Here is a 19,648-nt window from a genome sequence, read left to right on the forward strand (position 1 = left end):
AGAGTCATAACCTCAATTCGACATGACACACATCTCCATGAACCGGCAACAAGAGAAACTCCAAGTGGTACAGAGATTTGAAGCCACAGGCAATGGTAGCTGGAGGTCAGCTTCTGAGGGGTACAGTGCTGCCACCCAACATAAAGATGGGAAGGTCCACCCGCTGCCTGAAGGAGACTCGGACTGGGCTGGCAGCCTTGCCTGTCGTCACTTGCTTCATCCGAGCAGTGTGATGTCTTCGGTAGCTCTACATTGAAAAAATGACCGTTTCCTTTCTCAAAGGTTCCCTTCCAAACAGCCCTGACTCACAAAGCAGGCAGCAGCTCTCCTAAGACTCCTCTTTCCTGCCTTCTTAACTCCCTTACCTCCGCGCTTTCTTTCAATCCATTTCTTATTTATAGACAGTCTTTACATGGTATCCCTTCTGTGATTTAACATGTCTTAATAATACCACTTCTTCTAAAGGAAGCCTTTCCCAATTATTTACACCTTGATAAGTAGTTACCTTCAAATCCTCATAAACCATCTCTTTACGTGGCACTAACTTGTAGAAGGTAGTGATGAAGTTACTAAATTCTCAGAACGAACCATACAAATTACAACCTACCTTCTGAAGCTAGAGACAGAGAGAGAACATAAACAAAAACAAAAGCAATGCAAGTTCATTTTTCATTCATATTTACTGTGCCAAATGAAGGTTTTATGAAGCTTTGAGTAATATATATTTGTTCTCTTATATAGGCAACACATCCCCTGTAGATGGTAATGTATGGGGAGTAACACCCTCCTTAATCTAGACTTTCTGGACACGAGGAGGTGGTGTTGAAACCCCCTCTGTGTGGGTACAGGACTACAGGCTCTGATGGGCTTTCCTGTTGCAGGACAGTGACAGCAAAGGTAACTGTTATTGGGCTTCGGAGGACACAGGGAAACCAGCAAGGGACTTAAAAAGCAGTGAGAGAGGAAGCAGGAGGGGAGGGAACACCAAGGACACAGGAGGATCTATGGACATCTGCACGCTCCAGACGCCCGTGCCCATCCCAAGGTGGGTGTGAGGAACTGAACCTGGGATGCCAGTAATGAACCAGGACCCTCAAGTGGAGCCAAAGTGATCCCAAACAAGAGCACTCCCAGACCCCCTGCAAAAGCAAAGACAAACCCTCCAGAAAAAAATGGGATTCTCCAGAAAAAAATGGGATTCAAACCAGACCCCCAGCAAAAGCAAAGACAAACCCTCTGGGAAAACAGGATTCAAGCAGATTAAATCTGCATCCGATGAAATCTGATCTCAAAATCATATCACAAAACATTCAAGAAAAGAAGCCATTGTGAGAGATGGCAGAAATAACCAACAGCTTTCGACAACCAAAGACAGACTTCAGATAGAAGAATGATCAGATACAGAGCATGAACTCTTCCATGTTAAATGTTTCAGAAAATAAAAGATGTCTAAAAATGAACAAGGATCAAGAGACCATCAAAAGCAACCAGCCACATATGAATATCAAACCAAAAGAAGTTAAAACATAGAAATTAAAAGCTCAATAGCACAGTGAAGCAGCAGATTAGACCCAAATGGAGAAAGTGCCCTGGGGAGAGAAAGCTGAGGCCGCCTGGCAGAGCGCAAGGCCAGGAGACAGGGTGGGGAGGACGGAGGTGAGCCTGAGGGATGTGGAGGACAGACCAAGAAGTTTGTATGCGAATCCTAGAAAGTATGGCCAGAAAGAAGAGGAAAGAGTCAATATTTGAGAAGAAAGTAGCAGAGAATTTGACAGACATTATGAAAGATTTGAATCCAGAAATACAGGAAGCACACAGATACCAAGCAAGAAATTTTCAACTAGACATTTCGTGGTGAGACTGCAGAACCAAAGAGTAAATAAGACAAGGATGTTAAGATAAGCCAGAGAGAAAAGGCGTTTAAAGGAACAGCAATTAGACTGAGAACAGAGCTTAAAACTGCTGCAATGGCAACTGAAAGATAGTAAAATCAGACCTGTAAAGTGTAACATAAATGCTTTTATTACTACTACTACTTCTAATAATAAGAAATAGCAACAGTTTGGAGACAGTGAAGATTAATCGAAAGCAGATAAAATTGAAGGGATTATGTATGACTCTTAAAAGAAGGACTGTGCCAATAAGTTTTAAAACTGGTGATAAGACCAAATTCCTTGAATTCTTAGAAAAATATATAATTTACCAAACCAGAATCAAGAAGAAATATAAAACCTGAATCATCATAGAGTAATCCAAAAACTATTAAAGAAATGGAAGTAGTTAAAAGTCCTCCCACTAAAAAAAACAAAACCAAAAAAGCACCAGTTTCAGATGGTTTTTACAGGAAAGACTAAAAAAATTTCCAGGAGCAGATGAGTCCAATCTTATACAAACTATTTTATATAATAGAAAAAGAACAGACACTTGACAACAGGTCCTGTAACCTTTGTAACAGGATCATTCAAAAGAGTATGAGGAAAGGAAATCCAGACCAACCTCAGTTGTGAACATAGATCCAAAAATGCAAACATAATACTAGCCTTCCCAAAACTCAGAACTGGAATTCACCACATTAATATTCATGAAGAATCATCTTAATCAATGCAGAAAAAAACTTCTGAAAACTTCAAAACCCATCTATGATTTTTTATAAATCTTACCAACCTAGGAATAGAAACAAACTTCCTTATTATGATAAAGAGTGTCTACCACAAATTTACAGAAAACATTATTCTTAATGATGAAACATTAACGAAACTCTCTTTAAATCAGAAACAGGAAGACCACCTTTATCATTCCCATCTACCAGCACGCTGCAGGGCCGCGCCAGTGGAGGAAGACGAGGAGACCAAAGTCACCTTTATTCCCAGACGATCTGCCTACCTACCAAGAAAACCAAAACCATCTACAGACAAAATGTTGGAATTAAATCACATACATCCACCTGACCCGGCAGTGGGAATGGAATGAACGAACCAGCACTAGATTCAAACACACAGATAAAGGTTAGAAATAACGTGGACTGTGCACCAGATGAGACCATGTTTATGACACTCAAAACCAAACAAAACCCCATGGTGCATTGTTTAGGGGTACAAATGCTTGTGGAAAATCACCTTTGAAAAGAAAGAGAATAGCACAAAGGGCAGGGCATGGCTGCCTTTGGAGCAGAGAAGGGATGGGGTCAGGGAGAGGCAACTGCCGCTTCTGGATCTTAAACTGGGGGGAGGGCAAGGGGGGGCAAGCATGCAAGCTTTACCCTCACGCTTCAGAACTTGCATATGGGGACTTCCCTGGTGGTCCAATGGGTAAGACTCCACACTCCCAATGCAGGGGGCCCGGGTTCGATCCCTGGTCAGGGAACTAGATCTCACACACATGCCGCAACTAAGATCCCACACGCGGCAACAAAGATCCTGCGTGCAGCAACTAAGACCGGGTGCAGCCAAATAAATATTGTAAAAAATAAATAAGTTTATATGACCTTTTCGAAGAGCAATTTGGCAATATCAGTATTTAAAATGTGCGTACAATTTCCCATCTAGGTACCCATACAGGAAAAATTCTCCCGCCAGGAAAACAAATCAGAAGAACATTCTTAGCAGCACTGTTTGTAAAAGAGGAAGGAAGGGTATACATGTCCATCATTTTTACTTATCTTCAAGTAAAATTAGAGATCTAAAATACCATATTTTTGACAAGAATGTTAAAAGCTAAATGAATTAATAAAAACTTACTTCAAAAAGAAAGAGGATGGAGTCCAGCTCCTCCCTTTGTGACTTATTATTCCCTGGAATATATAAAAGAAAATCAGTTATCATGACAATGTGCAAATTTTAGGATATTAAAAATTATGCTAAAAGGTATCTTAAAACATTCAAGCCTCAACATGCAGACATTCAGTCAAAGATCCCAGGAGGTGCTGTGCAGCCCGTGTTAGGGATGCAGGTGGGTGACGGAGCCAGACTGCCCAGGGCCACGTTCAGCAGAGCTGCTCCTCGCTAGCTGGTGGCACACAGCTTCCAGGCTTTCTAAGTTTTAATCAACAGTGGAGCGTCTTCCCCCCCAACAAGAGGGGTCCACTTTTCCAGCCCTTGAATCCGAGAGGCCCCGTGACCTGCTCTGCTCCCTGATGACAGCAAATGTGAAGCCAGCTTGAAAAGCCTTCTGCACCTGTGAGCGTGGAGCCCTAAGGCCACCCTGTGAAGGAGCCCAAGAGAGCCTGCCAGCTGGGGAAGAGGGGCCACATGGAGGAGCACTAAGGCACCCTGGGCAGTGGCTTGCTAACCAGGACACGTGTGAATGAGGCCACCCGCCACCAGCTGGTCAGAGGCGTGAGCTAGCCCAAACCAGAGGAACTGTCCAACAGACCCAGAAAATCACAAGCTAAGTGACTGGTAGTTGTTTTATGGTGCTCAGTGTTGGGATGGTCTGTTGTGCAATTTGTTACGCAGCAAAAACTGACTGATGGTCTTGAACCGCCACATGTTCCTAAAGGATAGACGGAGCAAAGGGGAGGAGGGGCGTGGCCTTTTAAAAACAGGATTTTAGGTTGTAGGGGGTTTTTTAGATACGGATTTTAATTTTTTTCTTTGTTATTGATTGTACGTAATATCACATTTTTCTCCTCCACACACCTGTGAAAAATAGTGAAGTGGAACAGAGCTAGGAAGCAAGATAAAAATCACATAATTTCATATTTGAAATATCTACCACATTTGGCAAGAAAAAGAAAATTTAAGTTCAAGATTTATACCAATTTATAAATCACAGGGGAAAAAACTGAGAAATCCATTTAAAAAGAACACATGTTGGCATCCTGGGCACATGCCCTCATGTGACTTGACCTGATAGAGGCTGGAGCGGCACCCCTTGCAGGGCCTGAGCCTCAGCTGCGGGGCCTCTCCCAGACCCCCCCTCCGTGCTTGGCCTCTGCCTCAGGTCTCACAGGAACAGCCAGGGGTCCACACGCTCCTCTCCATGGCCTCTTCTTTCCATGCGACCCTGTCTCAGCCCACCCCCACACCGGGCACCATCTACTGCCTCCCGTTCCTCAGCCTGCGACCAGGGAAACGCATCCCCTAAAACCTTCCCAGGACCACGCAGCTCCTCTGGCTTCATCCTCACACCTTCCCAGAGACCACCTCACGTGCAGCTCACTGTCTCGCTGCCCGCTTGCGCCATCCCCGTCTGTCTGCCTTCCGATCCGCTGGCCGCTCAGGACGCTCCTTTCAATGACGACACCCTTCCCCGCCGGGCTGCTCCTCAACTCTCTGCATTGGCGGGCCCTGCTGATCTTTCATCCCTTGAACTCCTCTGTTCTCAGGCTTCTGTGACAAAACACTTTCCTGGCACCCTCCCGGCTACTCCTTTATTTTCCTCTGTCTGCCCAATAAAAGAAGGAATTCCCCCAAATCCCTGACTGCCACTCTCTCGCTCTGCATACACTCTCTCCCTTGGCAACAGGATGACTGCACCGCCCTTCTCCCAAGCTCCAGCCCCTATAATTTAACAGCCCACCTAGGCCCAGGTGTGCCCCGGGCACCGCAGACGCAGACTGCCCAAAGCTGGGCTCGCCCTCTCGCCCCTCACACCTGACTCCCCTGCAGGGCTCCCTCTGCTGCAAGGGCAGCGCAGGAACCAGACTCAACGTCCTGAAAGCGTCTCTGGCTTCCCCCTCTGGGATCCCTTTCCCCACGTCCACGTCTCACGATCGGTCAGTGCACCCACGGACCCGACACTTTCTCTGCCCTTAACTGCCACGTCCCTGGAGCAGGCGTCCCCAGACCTCACACGGATGACAAATCAGCCTCCTAACTGGTCTTCCTCCCTCCAGTGCACTCACCACATTATAAGACACTGTCTTAGTAGCCGACGTTCTCGAGAGCCCTGACCACCCAAAGAACGAAGTTCAAATGCCTTAACCTGGAATTGCAGGCTCCCCACAAGGCAAGCATAAACCTCTTTCATACATCTGACATCGAGAGAAAAAAAGAAATGCTTTCCCCAGACATGCCCCGAAGATGGCCTCCCTGCCGTCGCTCATTCTCTACCCTCCATCCCCAAGGCCACCTCGTCCCCAAACCTCCCTCGTGCACTCTACGGGAAATCAGCAGCCACAGACGGTGTCTATATCTGACAACACATCTACTTTCTGACCTGTTCCATGGTGAACCACACCTATGGCTTATTCCCTGACCCATCCACAACTACCACCACCTATGACGCATGTTCAGCATCGGATACGTCTCCGGATTCCTCTCAGGAATCTAGCCCAGTGCCTTGCTCATTGTCAGCTTCAAATCCTGGATGGGTGAATAAATGAAGGATTAAACAGGAGAGGGAGACAGAGCTGCCAGGGCCAGGGTCCACAAGGCCAGGGTCCACAAGGGCGAAAGGCACCCTTCAGGATGCTAAAGCATGGATGGTCTAGGCCCCAGGTAGAAGATGCTCTTGCCTGTCGGTGAGCAACACAGACGACATTTCAATGTCTGTCAACCTATCATCTGTGTTGTTTATTTAATGGGAGAAATATGAAATAGAACAGTGCTTCTCAAGCTTGAGAGCACATGAGTATCAGCGGAGGGCTTGTTAAAACAAATTGCTGACTTTCCACCCGCAGAGTTTCTGATTCAGGAGGCTTAACGAGTGCCCAGGTGATACCTGTGTTGCTAGTCTAAAAACCACAAGGCGCTCTGAGAGCCACTGGTACAGGGAAGGCGCTCTGAACATGGCATCAAGAAGCCTGGTTGCAATTCCGGCTATACAATTAAATAAATAATCTGTGTGACCTCAGGCCAGTGATATAACCTCTCTGGACATGGTTTTCTCAACTCTAGAATGATGAGTGTGAAAAACCCAATCTCCTGAGCCCCTTCCAACCTTAAAACTCTGTGGTCCTGACTCAGTCACTCAGAAGTCAGTCATCCAGAATGACGGCACTTCTGTCCAACGCAGTACTGTAACTGTTTAAAACTGTGGTGGATATAAAGGTGCTAACATGCAAGGATTTCCAAAACACATTACATAAAAGTGAAAGATGATGATGATAATGACAGCTAACAGTTACTGACCACGGACCACGTGCCATGCTTTGTCCTGGAATCCCAGGACACGTGTCAACCCACTTAATGCTGACAGAAGGAAACTGAGTCACAGATGAAGTAACCTGTCCAAGGAGAAACAGCTAGAAGGGTAGGGCAGGGATCCAAACCTGTCTGGCTCCCCGGGATACTCTATCCTGCCACATAAATACAGAGCAGAATGTGCAGCGTGACTTTATTGGCTTGGTTTTCAAAGAATATTTCATGTAAGTATTGGGGTGGCCAAAAGTTTCATTCGGTTTTTTCTGTAAGATGGTCTAATAGCACTTAATTGTCTTAAACTTCATTCGAAACAATTTTGTTAGATTGTATTGTGACAGCTGTCACATCAGCATGCATTTAAAAAAAAGACATCAAAATTGGTGAATTACTGTGTAGCCATTTTATTATTGAAGATGGAAGAAAAAAGCAACATTTTTGGCATATTATGCTTTATTATTTCAAGAAAGGTAAAAACCCAACTGAAACGCAAAAAAAGATTTGTGCAGTGTATGGAGAAGGTGCTGTGACTGATCAAATGTGTGAAAAGTGGTTTGCGAAGTTTCGTGCTGGAGATTTCTCACTGGACGATGCGTCACGGTTGGGTAGACCAGCTGAAGTTGACAGAGATCAAATCGAGACATTAATTGAGAACAGTCAATGTTATTACCACCTGGGAGATAGCCAACATACTCAAAATATCCAAATCAAGTGTTGAAAATCATCTGTACCAGCTTGGTTATGTCAATCGCTTTGATGTTTGGGTTCCACATAAGTTATGTGAAAAAAACCTTCTTGACCATATTTCCGCATGCGATTCTCTACTTAAATGTAAGCAAAGCAGCAAATTGTGATGGGAGATGAAACGTGGACACTGTACAATAATGTGGAATGGAAGAGATCGTGGGACTAGCGAAATGAACCGCCACCAACCACACCAAAGGCCAGTCTTCATCCAAAGAAGGCGATATTGTGTATATGGTGGGATCGGAAGGGAGTCCTCTATTACGAGCTCCTTCTGGAAAACCAAACAATTAATTCCAACAAGTACTGCTCCCAATTAGACCAAATGAAAGCAGCACTCGACGAAAAGCATCCAAGATGAGTCGATATGATCTTCCATCAGGATAACACAAGACCGCATGTTTCTTTGATGACCAGGCAAAAACTGTTACAGCTTGGCTGGGAAGTTCTGATTCATCTGCTATATTCACCAGACATTGCACTTTCGGATTTCCATTTATTCGGTCTTTACAAAATTCTCTTAATGGAAAAAATTTCAATTCCCTGGAAGACTGTAAAAGGCACCTGAAAAGTTCTTTGCTAAAAAATATAAAAAGTTTTGGGAAGATGGAATTATGAAGTTGCCTGAAAAATGGCAGAAGGTAGTGGAACAAAAGGGTGAATACCTTGTTCAATAAAGTTCTTGGTGAAAATGAAAAACGTGTCTTTTACTTTTACTTTAAAACCAAAGGCACTTTTTGGCCAACGCAATATGTATGGGCATAACCATAAACATATATAAACACAGTATATTAATAACATATACAGGACACTTTGATAGTGGTTGCCTCTGCACAGCCAGACTGGGTGTCTGGGCAAACAGACGCATCAGTTTTCATTCCAAACCCTTTAGTGGAATCTGAATTTTTTTAATGGTGTGCATACATTACTTTTCTTTCTTTCTTTTTGAGTAAATTATGCCTCTGGAACTCATGCCTTCTGTGGGTTTCTTCTCCTATTTCCCCTTTGGCTGTTCGTTGTTCAGTTAATGCCTGTACGAGAGAAAGTTCAAGGGAAAGACACCAACCACTGCGAACTTGCAGCTCCACTAAGCGTTTGGCAGGAAAGGAAGCTTAAAAGCACATAACTTATGGCGCATGACACACACAACCTCTCAGAACTTCCTGAATGTTTATTTAAAAAAACAAAAAACTTTGTATATCAAAAACATTTTGTAGAAATTCTTACCTTTTAATTTCAAACTATTTTCCAGTGTTATAAAATTTTCATAGAAGATGAAATATATCTGAGAATAGTTGGTCTCAAAAAACTGCTTAAGATCGCTTGCATCCACGTTATCTGAAAAGAAAAAGTTCCCATTTACGACAAACTTACACAATTATCAGAGTTCACAATCTTTTCAGAAATGAAGGAATGTAAAAACGAGCCCTATCCCCTTATAAGACAAAACAAACCAAAGTGTATTCCAGTCCACTTCTTTCTCCACCTAAGGAGAGCTCTGAGGTGGCCTGGGGCACCTCCCCTCCCCGTCCCAGACCTCAGGGTCAGAGCCTGGGGGCACAGCACCTACGGAGCAGCTAGAAGGCCAGGGGTAAGTGAGGGTCCAGGGAGGGGCAAGATGACTTCCTGTTAGGGGTGGGGAAGTCAAAGTTCATGGAAGAGGTGGCTGCTGACCCAGACCATAAAGAGGGACGAGTCCGTACGTCTGAGAAACAACTCTGCCAGGAGCCCCGCACGCACGACCCAGAATCTCCTCCCTCCTGGCTCCCGTGCCACCGCCCAGAGGACAGCAGGCCCTGCCCCGACACCTGCCCACATCCACCTGGGCCACTCGTCATCGCGTCCCTCCAGCTTCTACGTGACCCATCCCACCCCTGCGTGGACACGGAGGACCCGCCATGCGCTCCTAGCCTTGTCCCAGCAGTGCGTCTCCCAGCTGCACCAGTGTTGCTAAACCAGGGCTGCGGGTGGATCGGCAGGTGGTGCAGGGAACTTAGCCCAAGAACAGCTTCCCCGCACTCCCCCCATCAGCCCTGGCCCCCGCAGGGGCCGAGCGACAACACAGCCAGTGTCCCTCACAGCTCCCGTCAGTCACCCACTGTCAACACACCTCTCTGTACAGGTTCCTTAGCAGACAAGGTTGTCTGTGCGTTTACAGCAGTGTCCTGACCAAGGTGTTAGCTCTTTGGAAGAATACACCTTAGGAAACCTCAGGAAAATTAAAAAGAGCTTCCTTAAAGTTCTACAAGATTACTCAAGAAAAAAAAGTGTGTCGACATTCAATCTATAACAGAGTCGTATCAGCTTTGGAGGGTCCTAATGTGAATATGCATGAACACACCCACTGCTATGCTTACATTCCATAAAGTTAATACTCTTGCTGGTGACTCTAAAGAGTTGTTTCCCTCTGATAACTACACAGCACCTTTCATGCAAAAATCTGCCCTGGTTCTTTGAAACAATGCACATAAGGTGTTGGTAAAGTCACAGGAACTGCCAATTTCACTTTCTGTTTCTTGCCACAAAATAACACTGAGCACAGAGCAGTGGAAGTTCCTAGTAACTAACCAGTTTACCTTCGCCCAAGCAGGTAACAATGACATCAGGATCCTTAACCCACGTGAATATTACCATTCTCATGAGCTACACAACCCTGCCAAGGAATCCTCAAGTGCCTTCTGCAGGATGTCAGTTCCAAGACAGGGCTTTGTTCATGTTCATGCCAACACCAACTGCTCCCGGGACCGCTGAAACCTCCCCAGCCCCCCAGGCCAGGTCAGAGCCTCAGCTTTGGGGCCCACGGCCCTATTCCTCCCTGTCATAGATGGTGTCACACTGTACTCCACTCCTGGTGCAGCTCCTGACTTAGTTCTGATGGAAGGGTCTGTCTCCTCTGACAGAGACAGTCCCCACCCTCACAAACCTCCTGTGTGTCTCAGCATCATCAGGCACCCTGCAGGGAATATAGCATTTAGCTCAATATTTTCTTGAACGAACTAAACAAAAGAAACAGCCTGTAATATACAATCACAGGACAGTGACCACAGCTTGTAACCCATCAGATCTCATGCCGATGGGAAAAAGTGGCCTGACCCTTCTTCAGATCCTTGGGGTTATCAGGAGAGAAATGTCAACCCTTTGCTGAGGACGCCCGATCCCGCTCTGCAGCCCCAGCTCTCGCAGCCCCTGCTCCAAGTGAGGGTCTAAAGGCTTCTCGTTCTCACCCTCACTTTCTGCTCTTCCCGCAGGAACCACCCACCGCGCTGCTCAAGCCGAAACCTAGTCCCCATCCCGGCTCTTCCCGGCTCCTTCCCAGCCTGTCTCCGGGGTGTGGGTTCCTCCACACACCCACCGGGCACTGTACCCCCATCCCTGCCCGCCACCCATCCCTGCCCAGGGTCCCCGCATCCCCACTTCCCCTCCCTGGTCCCCTCTCCACACTGCCGTCAACAGGAAAATGGAATAAACCATATCAGACCATTCTTTTACTCAAAACCTTCCAACGGCCTCCAGTGGTGCTTACAATAAAATCCAAACCCTTTACCATGGCCTGGTGGCCCTGCGGGCTTTCCTCCACTCAAGGCCAAGTCTGTCCCACACCACTCTCTCTACGCCCTGCACTCTGGCTGCCGTGGCTTCTTTCCATCTCCCAAGCTTCCCACACGTGTTCCCCACCCTCATCTTCATCCAGCTCATTCCTTCTCATCCTTCAGAGCTGGGACCCCACACGACCTCCACAGAGAAATCTAAGGAGCCCCCGTGTCCCCAAGCATGTCCTTCATCACCCCCCTCCTCCTTCACGGAGTCTGGCGGGTGGGCGGCCGACTGCTCGCCTGTGAATGGGCCGCAGCGAGCAAAGCATCCCCATGCTGAAGACATGGGTACACAGGCATGGCGAGACAGCACAGAAAGGTTATGGGCCACCAACAGTCTACCTTCCCTGGCCTCCCCGGTCCCTCAGAAACACTCGAGTGTCAGCGACCTGAGCAGAGAGGGTCCTCGTCAAGGCTGAGGGGCTTCATGCAGACAGAGACACCCTCATGAGGCCAGAGTCCAGGCGGCAGCCGCCTTCCTCCTCAACCATTCACTGTCTTCCTTGTGGGTTAGGAGTGGATGGAGCTTAAAGTCCTCAGGACAAGACAAGCAGACGCCCTCAAGGTCACCCAGCACACAGTGAAAGATGGGTGTAACATCTGTAACTACTAGTTTATTTACCCACGTGAGGACTCCTCACTGGTCTGGGAGTTCCCTTCACATGATCCCTGCCCACAGCACTTAAGATTAGTGGAGACTGTCTCATTTATTCATTTACTTCTCCACCGACCGGCACTCCACTAGAATGGAAGCCACATACGGGCAGGAATCACATCTGTTTTGTTCCCTGTTGTATTTCCAGCCCCAGGAACAGAGTTTGGTAACCGAAAGGTACTTGACACACATTTGTTAAATGAACAAACAAAAAATAAATATCAAATATTTTCTATCTCTACTTCAAAATCTAGAATGTTTCCATGATCTGTCTTATTTCTGAAAAACAAGACTCATCAGATGAATATTTACAAAGCACAGATCTTGGAGAAGGCAGGCCCTGGGAGTTAGCCTCCTGCAGAAGGGAACACAAGGGAGTATCACAGGTCTACTTTGTAACAAGGTAACTTCAAGAAGCAAAGAATATAGGAGGAAGACTGCTCAGGAAAAAACCAAAAAAAAAGCCTATGACCACAAACTTCCTTTCGAAAGACACTCTTCATCTGTTCATTCAAACAAGACTGAGCCCTGACCCCTGCCAAATAGCCCTGCGCCAAATGCTGGGAAATTCAAAGAGAATAAGGTGCAGGGCCCTCCAGGGTACAGGAACACAAGCAAGTAACGGAGACGGCAGCGTGCCTGAAGCTCAGGCAGGGCATCAAAGCAGGGAGTGACAAGGCCACCTGGGGAGGTTGGGAACATTAAAAACACTGTACATTTATGCTTTGAAAGACACACTCATGACTGTATTTTATTTGACCCTCACCACAGTCCTGTGAGGGGGATGGGGAAGGTGTGGTCAAGACAAAGAAACCTCAGGTTCAGAATCGTCTGTAACCTGCCCAAGGTTACCAGGCCAGTCAGAGACTCCCGTCTGGGTCTCCAGCTCAAACCTGAGCTACACAAAGGCCTCAGAAACAGAGGGAAGAAGTCAAAACCAGAAATCAGGTCAGGAATATAGAGAAATACGCCGTCCCCTCAGGGATGGGATGTGCAGGAGAGCCCGAGGGAGAAGAGCAGGGGGATGAGAGGACAGGTAAGACACGAGGGGAGACATGGCCCGGCTCCCCAAGAATGACCTCACAGCAACCTCCCCATGGCCTTGTGGGGCCAGTAAGGAAGCGGGAAGGAGGGGAAGTCCCCAGGTACAGAGCCCAGGCTGGACACCACCTTTGAGGTGATGACCCTGGGTGTGTTTGGCACCGACGCTAGCACGCTGCCTGGCTGGCATCACAAAACCCAGGCAAGTGCAGGCACACTGACCACAGAGAAGCAACCAGCAGCCAGCTTTACAGAGCTAGGGGTCATTCTGGGATTTGTAAAGCAATCTCCTTTACCACCAACCGACAGCCAATCAACTGTTTCTATTATTTTCCCATTATATCTGAAAAATAATCTATATTCCACACCAGAAGCTACCCTCCCCTGGCCTTTTGTCCAGCTAAGCCTCCTGCTGACAATTATTTCCCCACATCTAGCTGGAAGACAATAGCAAAGCTTGAAGGCAGAACCTTTGGAGCAGACTGCCTGGGTTCAAGTCCAGAAGCTACAAGACCTGGGCGAGTTATTTAAAACACTTTGTGCCTCAATTTCCACCTGAGAAACGTGGCCAACGATGGTTCCTGTGCCTATAAAATGAACATAAGCAAAGTGCTTCTAAGTGTGTAGTCAGCATTATGTAAATAAATGTTAGTTGTTTTCCAATTATCTAGCTCTTGGCAAAGGCCATCTCACGAGGTGGGAATAACCCAGCTTCACCTGTGAAGCCATAAAACTCAATGACACGTGAAACTCACCCACTTAATGAGACCTTTCCAAAAGGCACAGCACTTAATCCCAATTCAGCAGCAGATGCTCCAAAACTAGTGGGACTGTCCCTCCACTTCCTCCCACATATAATCCTTTCCAATAGCAATCTTACTCCTTTTTAGTTGGGAGGATCATGACCCAGCCTCATAAAAGCCTGCTTCAGCAGACCCTGAAAGCACCAAAGGAGGAGGGAACGTCCTTCTCAGACCTGGGGGCCCTGGTGGACACTGCCAAGAGGAAGAAGGGGTTCAGACCAGCTCCTCCGGAGTAGGGAGTGACCCCCAATCCTCCTGCCCTCCGTCCCCCACCCTCCCCAGGGCCAAGAGCCGTCCCAGCGCTGCCTACACGTCTGCGTGTAGATGAAGACGGTGTCATTTGCTATTTTACTCAAATTCCCTAGATACTGGCACTGAAGCACGATGCTCAAGATCACATGCCGGTGAAAGGGAAAAGGGGTGAGTGAAAAATTCAAGGCCAATGTGGCGACTTAATGAAACGTAATTTAGGAACAGTGAGAACAAGGAAAATCAATGAGTCAGACACAAGACAGAAAACACTGACAAGGATAAATGTCACTCGTATGGCGCCTTTACTTAAGGGCTAATGAGATTTTGGTGATTTCACCTTTTCACAACTGCCTAGGTCCCCGCCCTCTTTCCCTCTTGCTTTACGTACTTTGTAATAATGCCACAAACTATTCCCGCCCTCCATCCACTCCTTTAGAAAATGCCCACCCACACTGATCTGGGGCTGGTCTCCTGACTTGCTGTGGACAACCACTCATTAGAAGCCTGACCCAGCAGTGGCTGGAGAGCATCAAGTAGTCTCTGGTCCAAAGAGACTGGGATTGACATATACACACTACTATATACAAAATAGATAATTAATAAGGACTTATTGTATAGCACAGAGAACTCCACTCAATGCTCTGTAATAACCTGTATGGGAAAAGAATCTTAAAAGAGTGGATATATGTATATGTATAACTGATTCACTTTCCTGTACACCTGAAACTAACACAACATTGTAAATCAACTATACTCCAATAAAAATTAAAAAAACAAAAACAAAAAAGGAAATGAGGAAACTCATGGAGCAGAGCAGGACCCAATCCCAGGCAACCTGCAGCCAGGGCAGTACCACGCAGCAATGCAGATAGGTGAGGGAATAAAACAGATGCCTGTTGCCGTAAGGTCTCTGTAAGCCTGAGGTTTGGGACGGGTTGTCTTGCACCGTTGTTGTGAAAATGTTGGTGGGGAAGAACAAGCAACTCATCACCAAGAAGTTTCACCGGCCATGAGAGCCGGCAAGCCCGTGAAGAGGTGCCCCAAGTACGACACATTGTCACCTCCGTCAAAGAAGGAAAAGCAGACAATATGGGTCCAAATAACAAGAGCTGCCAGCTGATACACACTGTCCGCAACAGAAAGTTTCTGCAACACTAACTAGAGTACAGGCAGGGACTCCTTTTCCTGACACCAGCGGGTAGGTTTTAGAACCTCCTGTGTGTGCAATACCGTTCCAAGGGCAGGTAACCGATCTGGAACTCACCTGGTGAGGAGGTAAAGTCCTCATAATGAAGCCCTTTCAAGACTCAGCAGGTATTCGGGTCATAAGACAGCAGGTATGCTGACTGTGCTTCAGTGGTAACTCGATACTTTTATCATCATCATTATTATTAAAAAGAAATTCACATCTGAAAATGCATCTATGTGCAGACCTAAAAACGTCCTTGTGCTAATTACATGCAAATACAAAATCCTCATGTGGACGGGGACGCTAACCTGCACGGCAGATGGAGGTTCCGGCTCCAGTGGCCGCACAGTCTACACCCACCCCCCCACCCCTGCCCCCAGGATGCTCTCCAGAAGATTTCAGGGCCTGGCTCACTGTCTTTGCCCTCATAGCCAGCACTGATTTCCACATTTACACAGGTGATGCCCAACTTCCTTATCTCCACTGAGGTTGTCCTCCACGCCCCCTCCGCAACCTCTGTCCCCAGGCCCGCCCGGGCATCCCTCTAACCTCCCTGCCTCCCAAGTCTGAACCCACTCTCCCTACCTCCCCTGCTCCCTCCTTCTGGAAACCTAATTCCAACAACTCTTCGACCTTCCTGGGTCCTTCAATCCAATGACCCCACCACCCTGTCATGATCTATGATCCCTCTGAAGTCTTCACTTCTTTTTTTCTTCCTAATTTGGTTTCCACGGTCCATCTTTTTAATCAGCCCTTCCATTGTCCCTCAATCACCTCCCTTCCCCCTGCATCATATTCACTCCATAAAACCCCAGTCAGTTTCACCCTTAATTCAACCGAAAGTATTTATTTGAGCACAGGTCATGTGCCAGATAGCAAAGATTTTTTTTAAGTTATCGGTTTAAGTACTGAATAGATGTGAAAGAATATGTTTTGTACATGTGCAACTGATGCTGTATAATGAAACAAGCACTTTAAACCCACGCACCGACTCAACCAAGCATCCCCCCCACCCCCACTTTACAGGGCTCCACACTATTCATCCAGTTCTCAGCCCTCTCTGGGGCCAACAGCTGGTGCGCACGTACCTCTGCGCCCAAGCGCCACGGAAGGAAGAGGAGCCTAGAACGCTGACATAATACTTTTGGAAGCACGTGGGGGCCTAAACCACATATTCCTGTTTGTAGGAAATGAAATGAACTCACATTTTAGCTCTGCTGATAACTGTGTTTCTTACATACATTATTACAGCCATGCTGGACTGTTCTATCTCTGTAGAATTTAAACTGAAAGACAGAGTGGCCTGGAGCAAACGCTCCCGGTTTCCCTCCTGCCCCCTCGCCCAGCCACTCCCACGGCAGACCCTTCCTCTTCCTAACGGAGCCCCTGTTTGTTCAGGGACCATCCACCCCGCAAATCCGTGTGCCCTTCGTGGGGGTGGGACCTGATGCTGCTGAGCCAATTACTGTGGCAATAGCCCCCTGCCAGCTATGAGTTTAGACTCAAGCCTGTGACCCAATGCTGGTCAACAAGCAAGGGGAAGAATTCTGGTGGAGATGCCTGGAAAAGGGTCATTGTTCTTAAAGGGACACAAAGCAGAAGTGCTTCTTTCTTCCTGCCTCTGGACGTTGTTCCGTCCGGGTGCGATGCCTGCAGTGCATTTTGCCACTCAGGGGACAAACCTGCCACACAGAGGACACTAAGGAGGGCAAAGCAGGAAGGGGAGAGCATACGGATGGGCACAGCACTGAGCTGCCGTGCCAGCTGGCTCGGGGGGCCACCTGCTTTGGGACCGCTTTCTATAGGAGAAAAAATTCTTCATCATTTATGTTTATATTTGGGTTTTCTGTTACCTATATCCAAAAACATCATTGTAGATACTGAAGTAAAATCTGACAGTAGAACAGGAAACAAATCCTAGTATAATTGAAAGGTTGTAGAAGTTATATTCATCCCACTTCATTTCCTAAGATGTATTATTTTCATTTCTTTATACCTATATGGTAGCTAGGTGCAGAAAGTAAAATTCTTAGAAGTCAGAAAGATGTTAACACTTTGTTATCCTGGATTGATAGTCCCCATGTAAAAGTGATTCTGATAAAGATATACTCCACGTACCTAGAGCTCTAGTTTTTAAAAGCAGAGCTATTTTTATTTTAAACATTTTTGACACAACTGTCTCAAATGCAGGACTCTAAAACATTATTTTTAACGGATATCAAGTGCCAACACAATAAAACAAAATATATACACCAATGAAATATAATGTTCAAATCTAATGTGTTTTATATACATGTATTTTTTATGAAGTATAGTTGATGTACAGTATTATGTTACAAGTGTACAATATAGTAATTCACAGTTTTTAAAGGTTATACTTTATATTTATTATAAAATATTGGCTACATTCCCTGTGTTGTACAATACATCTTTGTAGCTTAATTTATACATAACAGTTTATATATTTTCATATATCTATTTCTTTTGTAGGAATCAAGTTTCATCCGATTTTTTAAGGCGATGCATAACTACTTCTACTTTTCTTGATCTGAATTGGCCTATATTACAGTCAAAACCACTCACTAGGGAAAGAGCTGGAGACAGAAATAGATAAAACAGGAGCTAAATGGTAACCTCTCCCGCTCCATTTTTAACAAGGCAGCAGAAAAGTGGTGCTGAGGGCAGAGAGAGCCATCTTACTTACGTCAAATAATTATTATTAATAAGCATAATAACGGCTTACAAAAGGGCTTTGTATATATTAACTCAATTAAGCCTCCGACAGCCCTAGGAAGCAGGTACTGTCCCGCGACCAGGTGAGGGTCAGAGAGGTTAGGTCCCCGCCAGGACTCGAACCCAGGCAGTCCGGCTCCCGCACCGCTTATCTAAGTACGTCTAACGTTAGCTGAAAGTGATGGAGGAGGGGCAGGGAAGTACACCTGGAAACACAAGGTTTTTAAATACATAAGAGAGAGCTGGTAGAAGTCCCGGGACTAAATAGTTACTAAACCCCAGAGAGGACCCAGAAGTTGGTTTATTTAGAACACCAGAGCCAGCTTGCAAGGGGAATGGCCTTCCTGCATGAGAGGTTAAAAGGGCGGCCTTTCTGTGAAGCTAATTCTGCAGAGACTGAGACGGTCCTCCCCAAGGAGCTCTCTTTACTTCCAGAAAATCATCCCACTGTCCCCTGCCCCATCAGCAGCTGCAACACCGTCAGGCCCGCCCCATCCTTCATATAAGAAACCAAAGGCCCCTCTGGCCGCCGGGCAGTCACCCTGCTTCCCCCAAGCCAGGGTCTGCTGACACCATGGAAAGGCCTGGAACTGCCAACCTGAAGAATGGGCAGTGGACAATTTGTCGTGTGAGTCCAGTGGGACCCGATAGGGCCATTTAAGTATCATGTAAGCCTTCGCTTACTCATGTGAAAAATGTCCAAGGCGTGTTAGGTCAAAAATACAGTGTCAGCCCATGTATAACAACTATTCATGTAAGACTGTGTTTATGTGTGTACCTACAAGACACAGAGAGAGAGGTTGCACGTAAGCAACAACAAGCACAGAAAGCATGTTTACCAAAATTTTAACAATGGTTATCAGAGGATTGCAGAATGTGAAGAGCTTTTTCATACTTAAATTATTTTTTGTTTATTCATATTATTCAAATGTTTATAATGAGTATATAAAATTTTATAACCAGAAAAAAACTACTATTTTTCAGAAAAAAACTATTATTCATTTCAGAAAAAAAAAGCTGCCAGAATATTTAGAAGGAATTTGTTTTCAAAGCCTGATTATGTACCATAAAAAAGAACAGCAGATGTGACATTGGCCATAGTTTCCTCCAAACGTGTCTCACTTTTGAAACTTGAAGAACACTGAAGACCTAAACAATATGTAAAGTAGTATCTTTGCCAAGACTAAAATGCCCTAAAAACAGAAAATAATTTAAATTTCCTCTGCCCAACATTGTCGTTAGACCTCTTCTGTAATAACACATACGTTGTACATAATGCCTTGTAATGATCGAGGTGTAGAGGACTTTTGCTGTCTTTAGAGAAAGCTATGTTTCTCTAATTGTCATTTACTGAAAAGGGTAGAAAAATGATACGGTCGGGCAGGAAGAAATGGTCTCTGTCCAGCCATTCAACAGCTTGCACTGAGTAGGAACAAGCAAAGGTGTGACACCTCTGAATGCAAAAAGGTGATGAAATTTCCAATCACTGGCAGGTTCACTTACAAGACCTGGTGGCCTTAGCACACGTTAAGTCCTGTTTAAACCTGGACTGATCA

General features: G+C 46.0%; 1 protein-coding gene across 2 annotated transcripts in view; it reads right to left on the reverse strand.

Moving 5' to 3' along the window:
* RALGAPA2 (Ral GTPase activating protein catalytic subunit alpha 2) overlaps positions 1-19,648 on the reverse strand; it is a 289,245-nt gene that overhangs the window by 257,374 nt on the left and 12,223 nt on the right. For both annotated transcript variants that reach the window (XM_057528489.1, XM_057528490.1), the window contains exons 2-3: positions 9,054-9,164; positions 3,738-3,790 (exon numbers count right to left, since the gene is read on the reverse strand). In XM_057528489.1, the coding sequence (XP_057384472.1) occupies positions 3,738-3,790; positions 9,054-9,164 (164 nt within the window). The remainder of the gene's footprint in view (positions 1-3,737; positions 3,791-9,053; positions 9,165-19,648) is intronic.

Source organism: Balaenoptera acutorostrata, chromosome 15 (genome assembly GCF_949987535.1).
Source record: "Balaenoptera acutorostrata chromosome 15, mBalAcu1.1, whole genome shotgun sequence".
NCBI lineage: Eukaryota > Metazoa > Chordata > Mammalia > Artiodactyla > Balaenopteridae > Balaenoptera > Balaenoptera acutorostrata.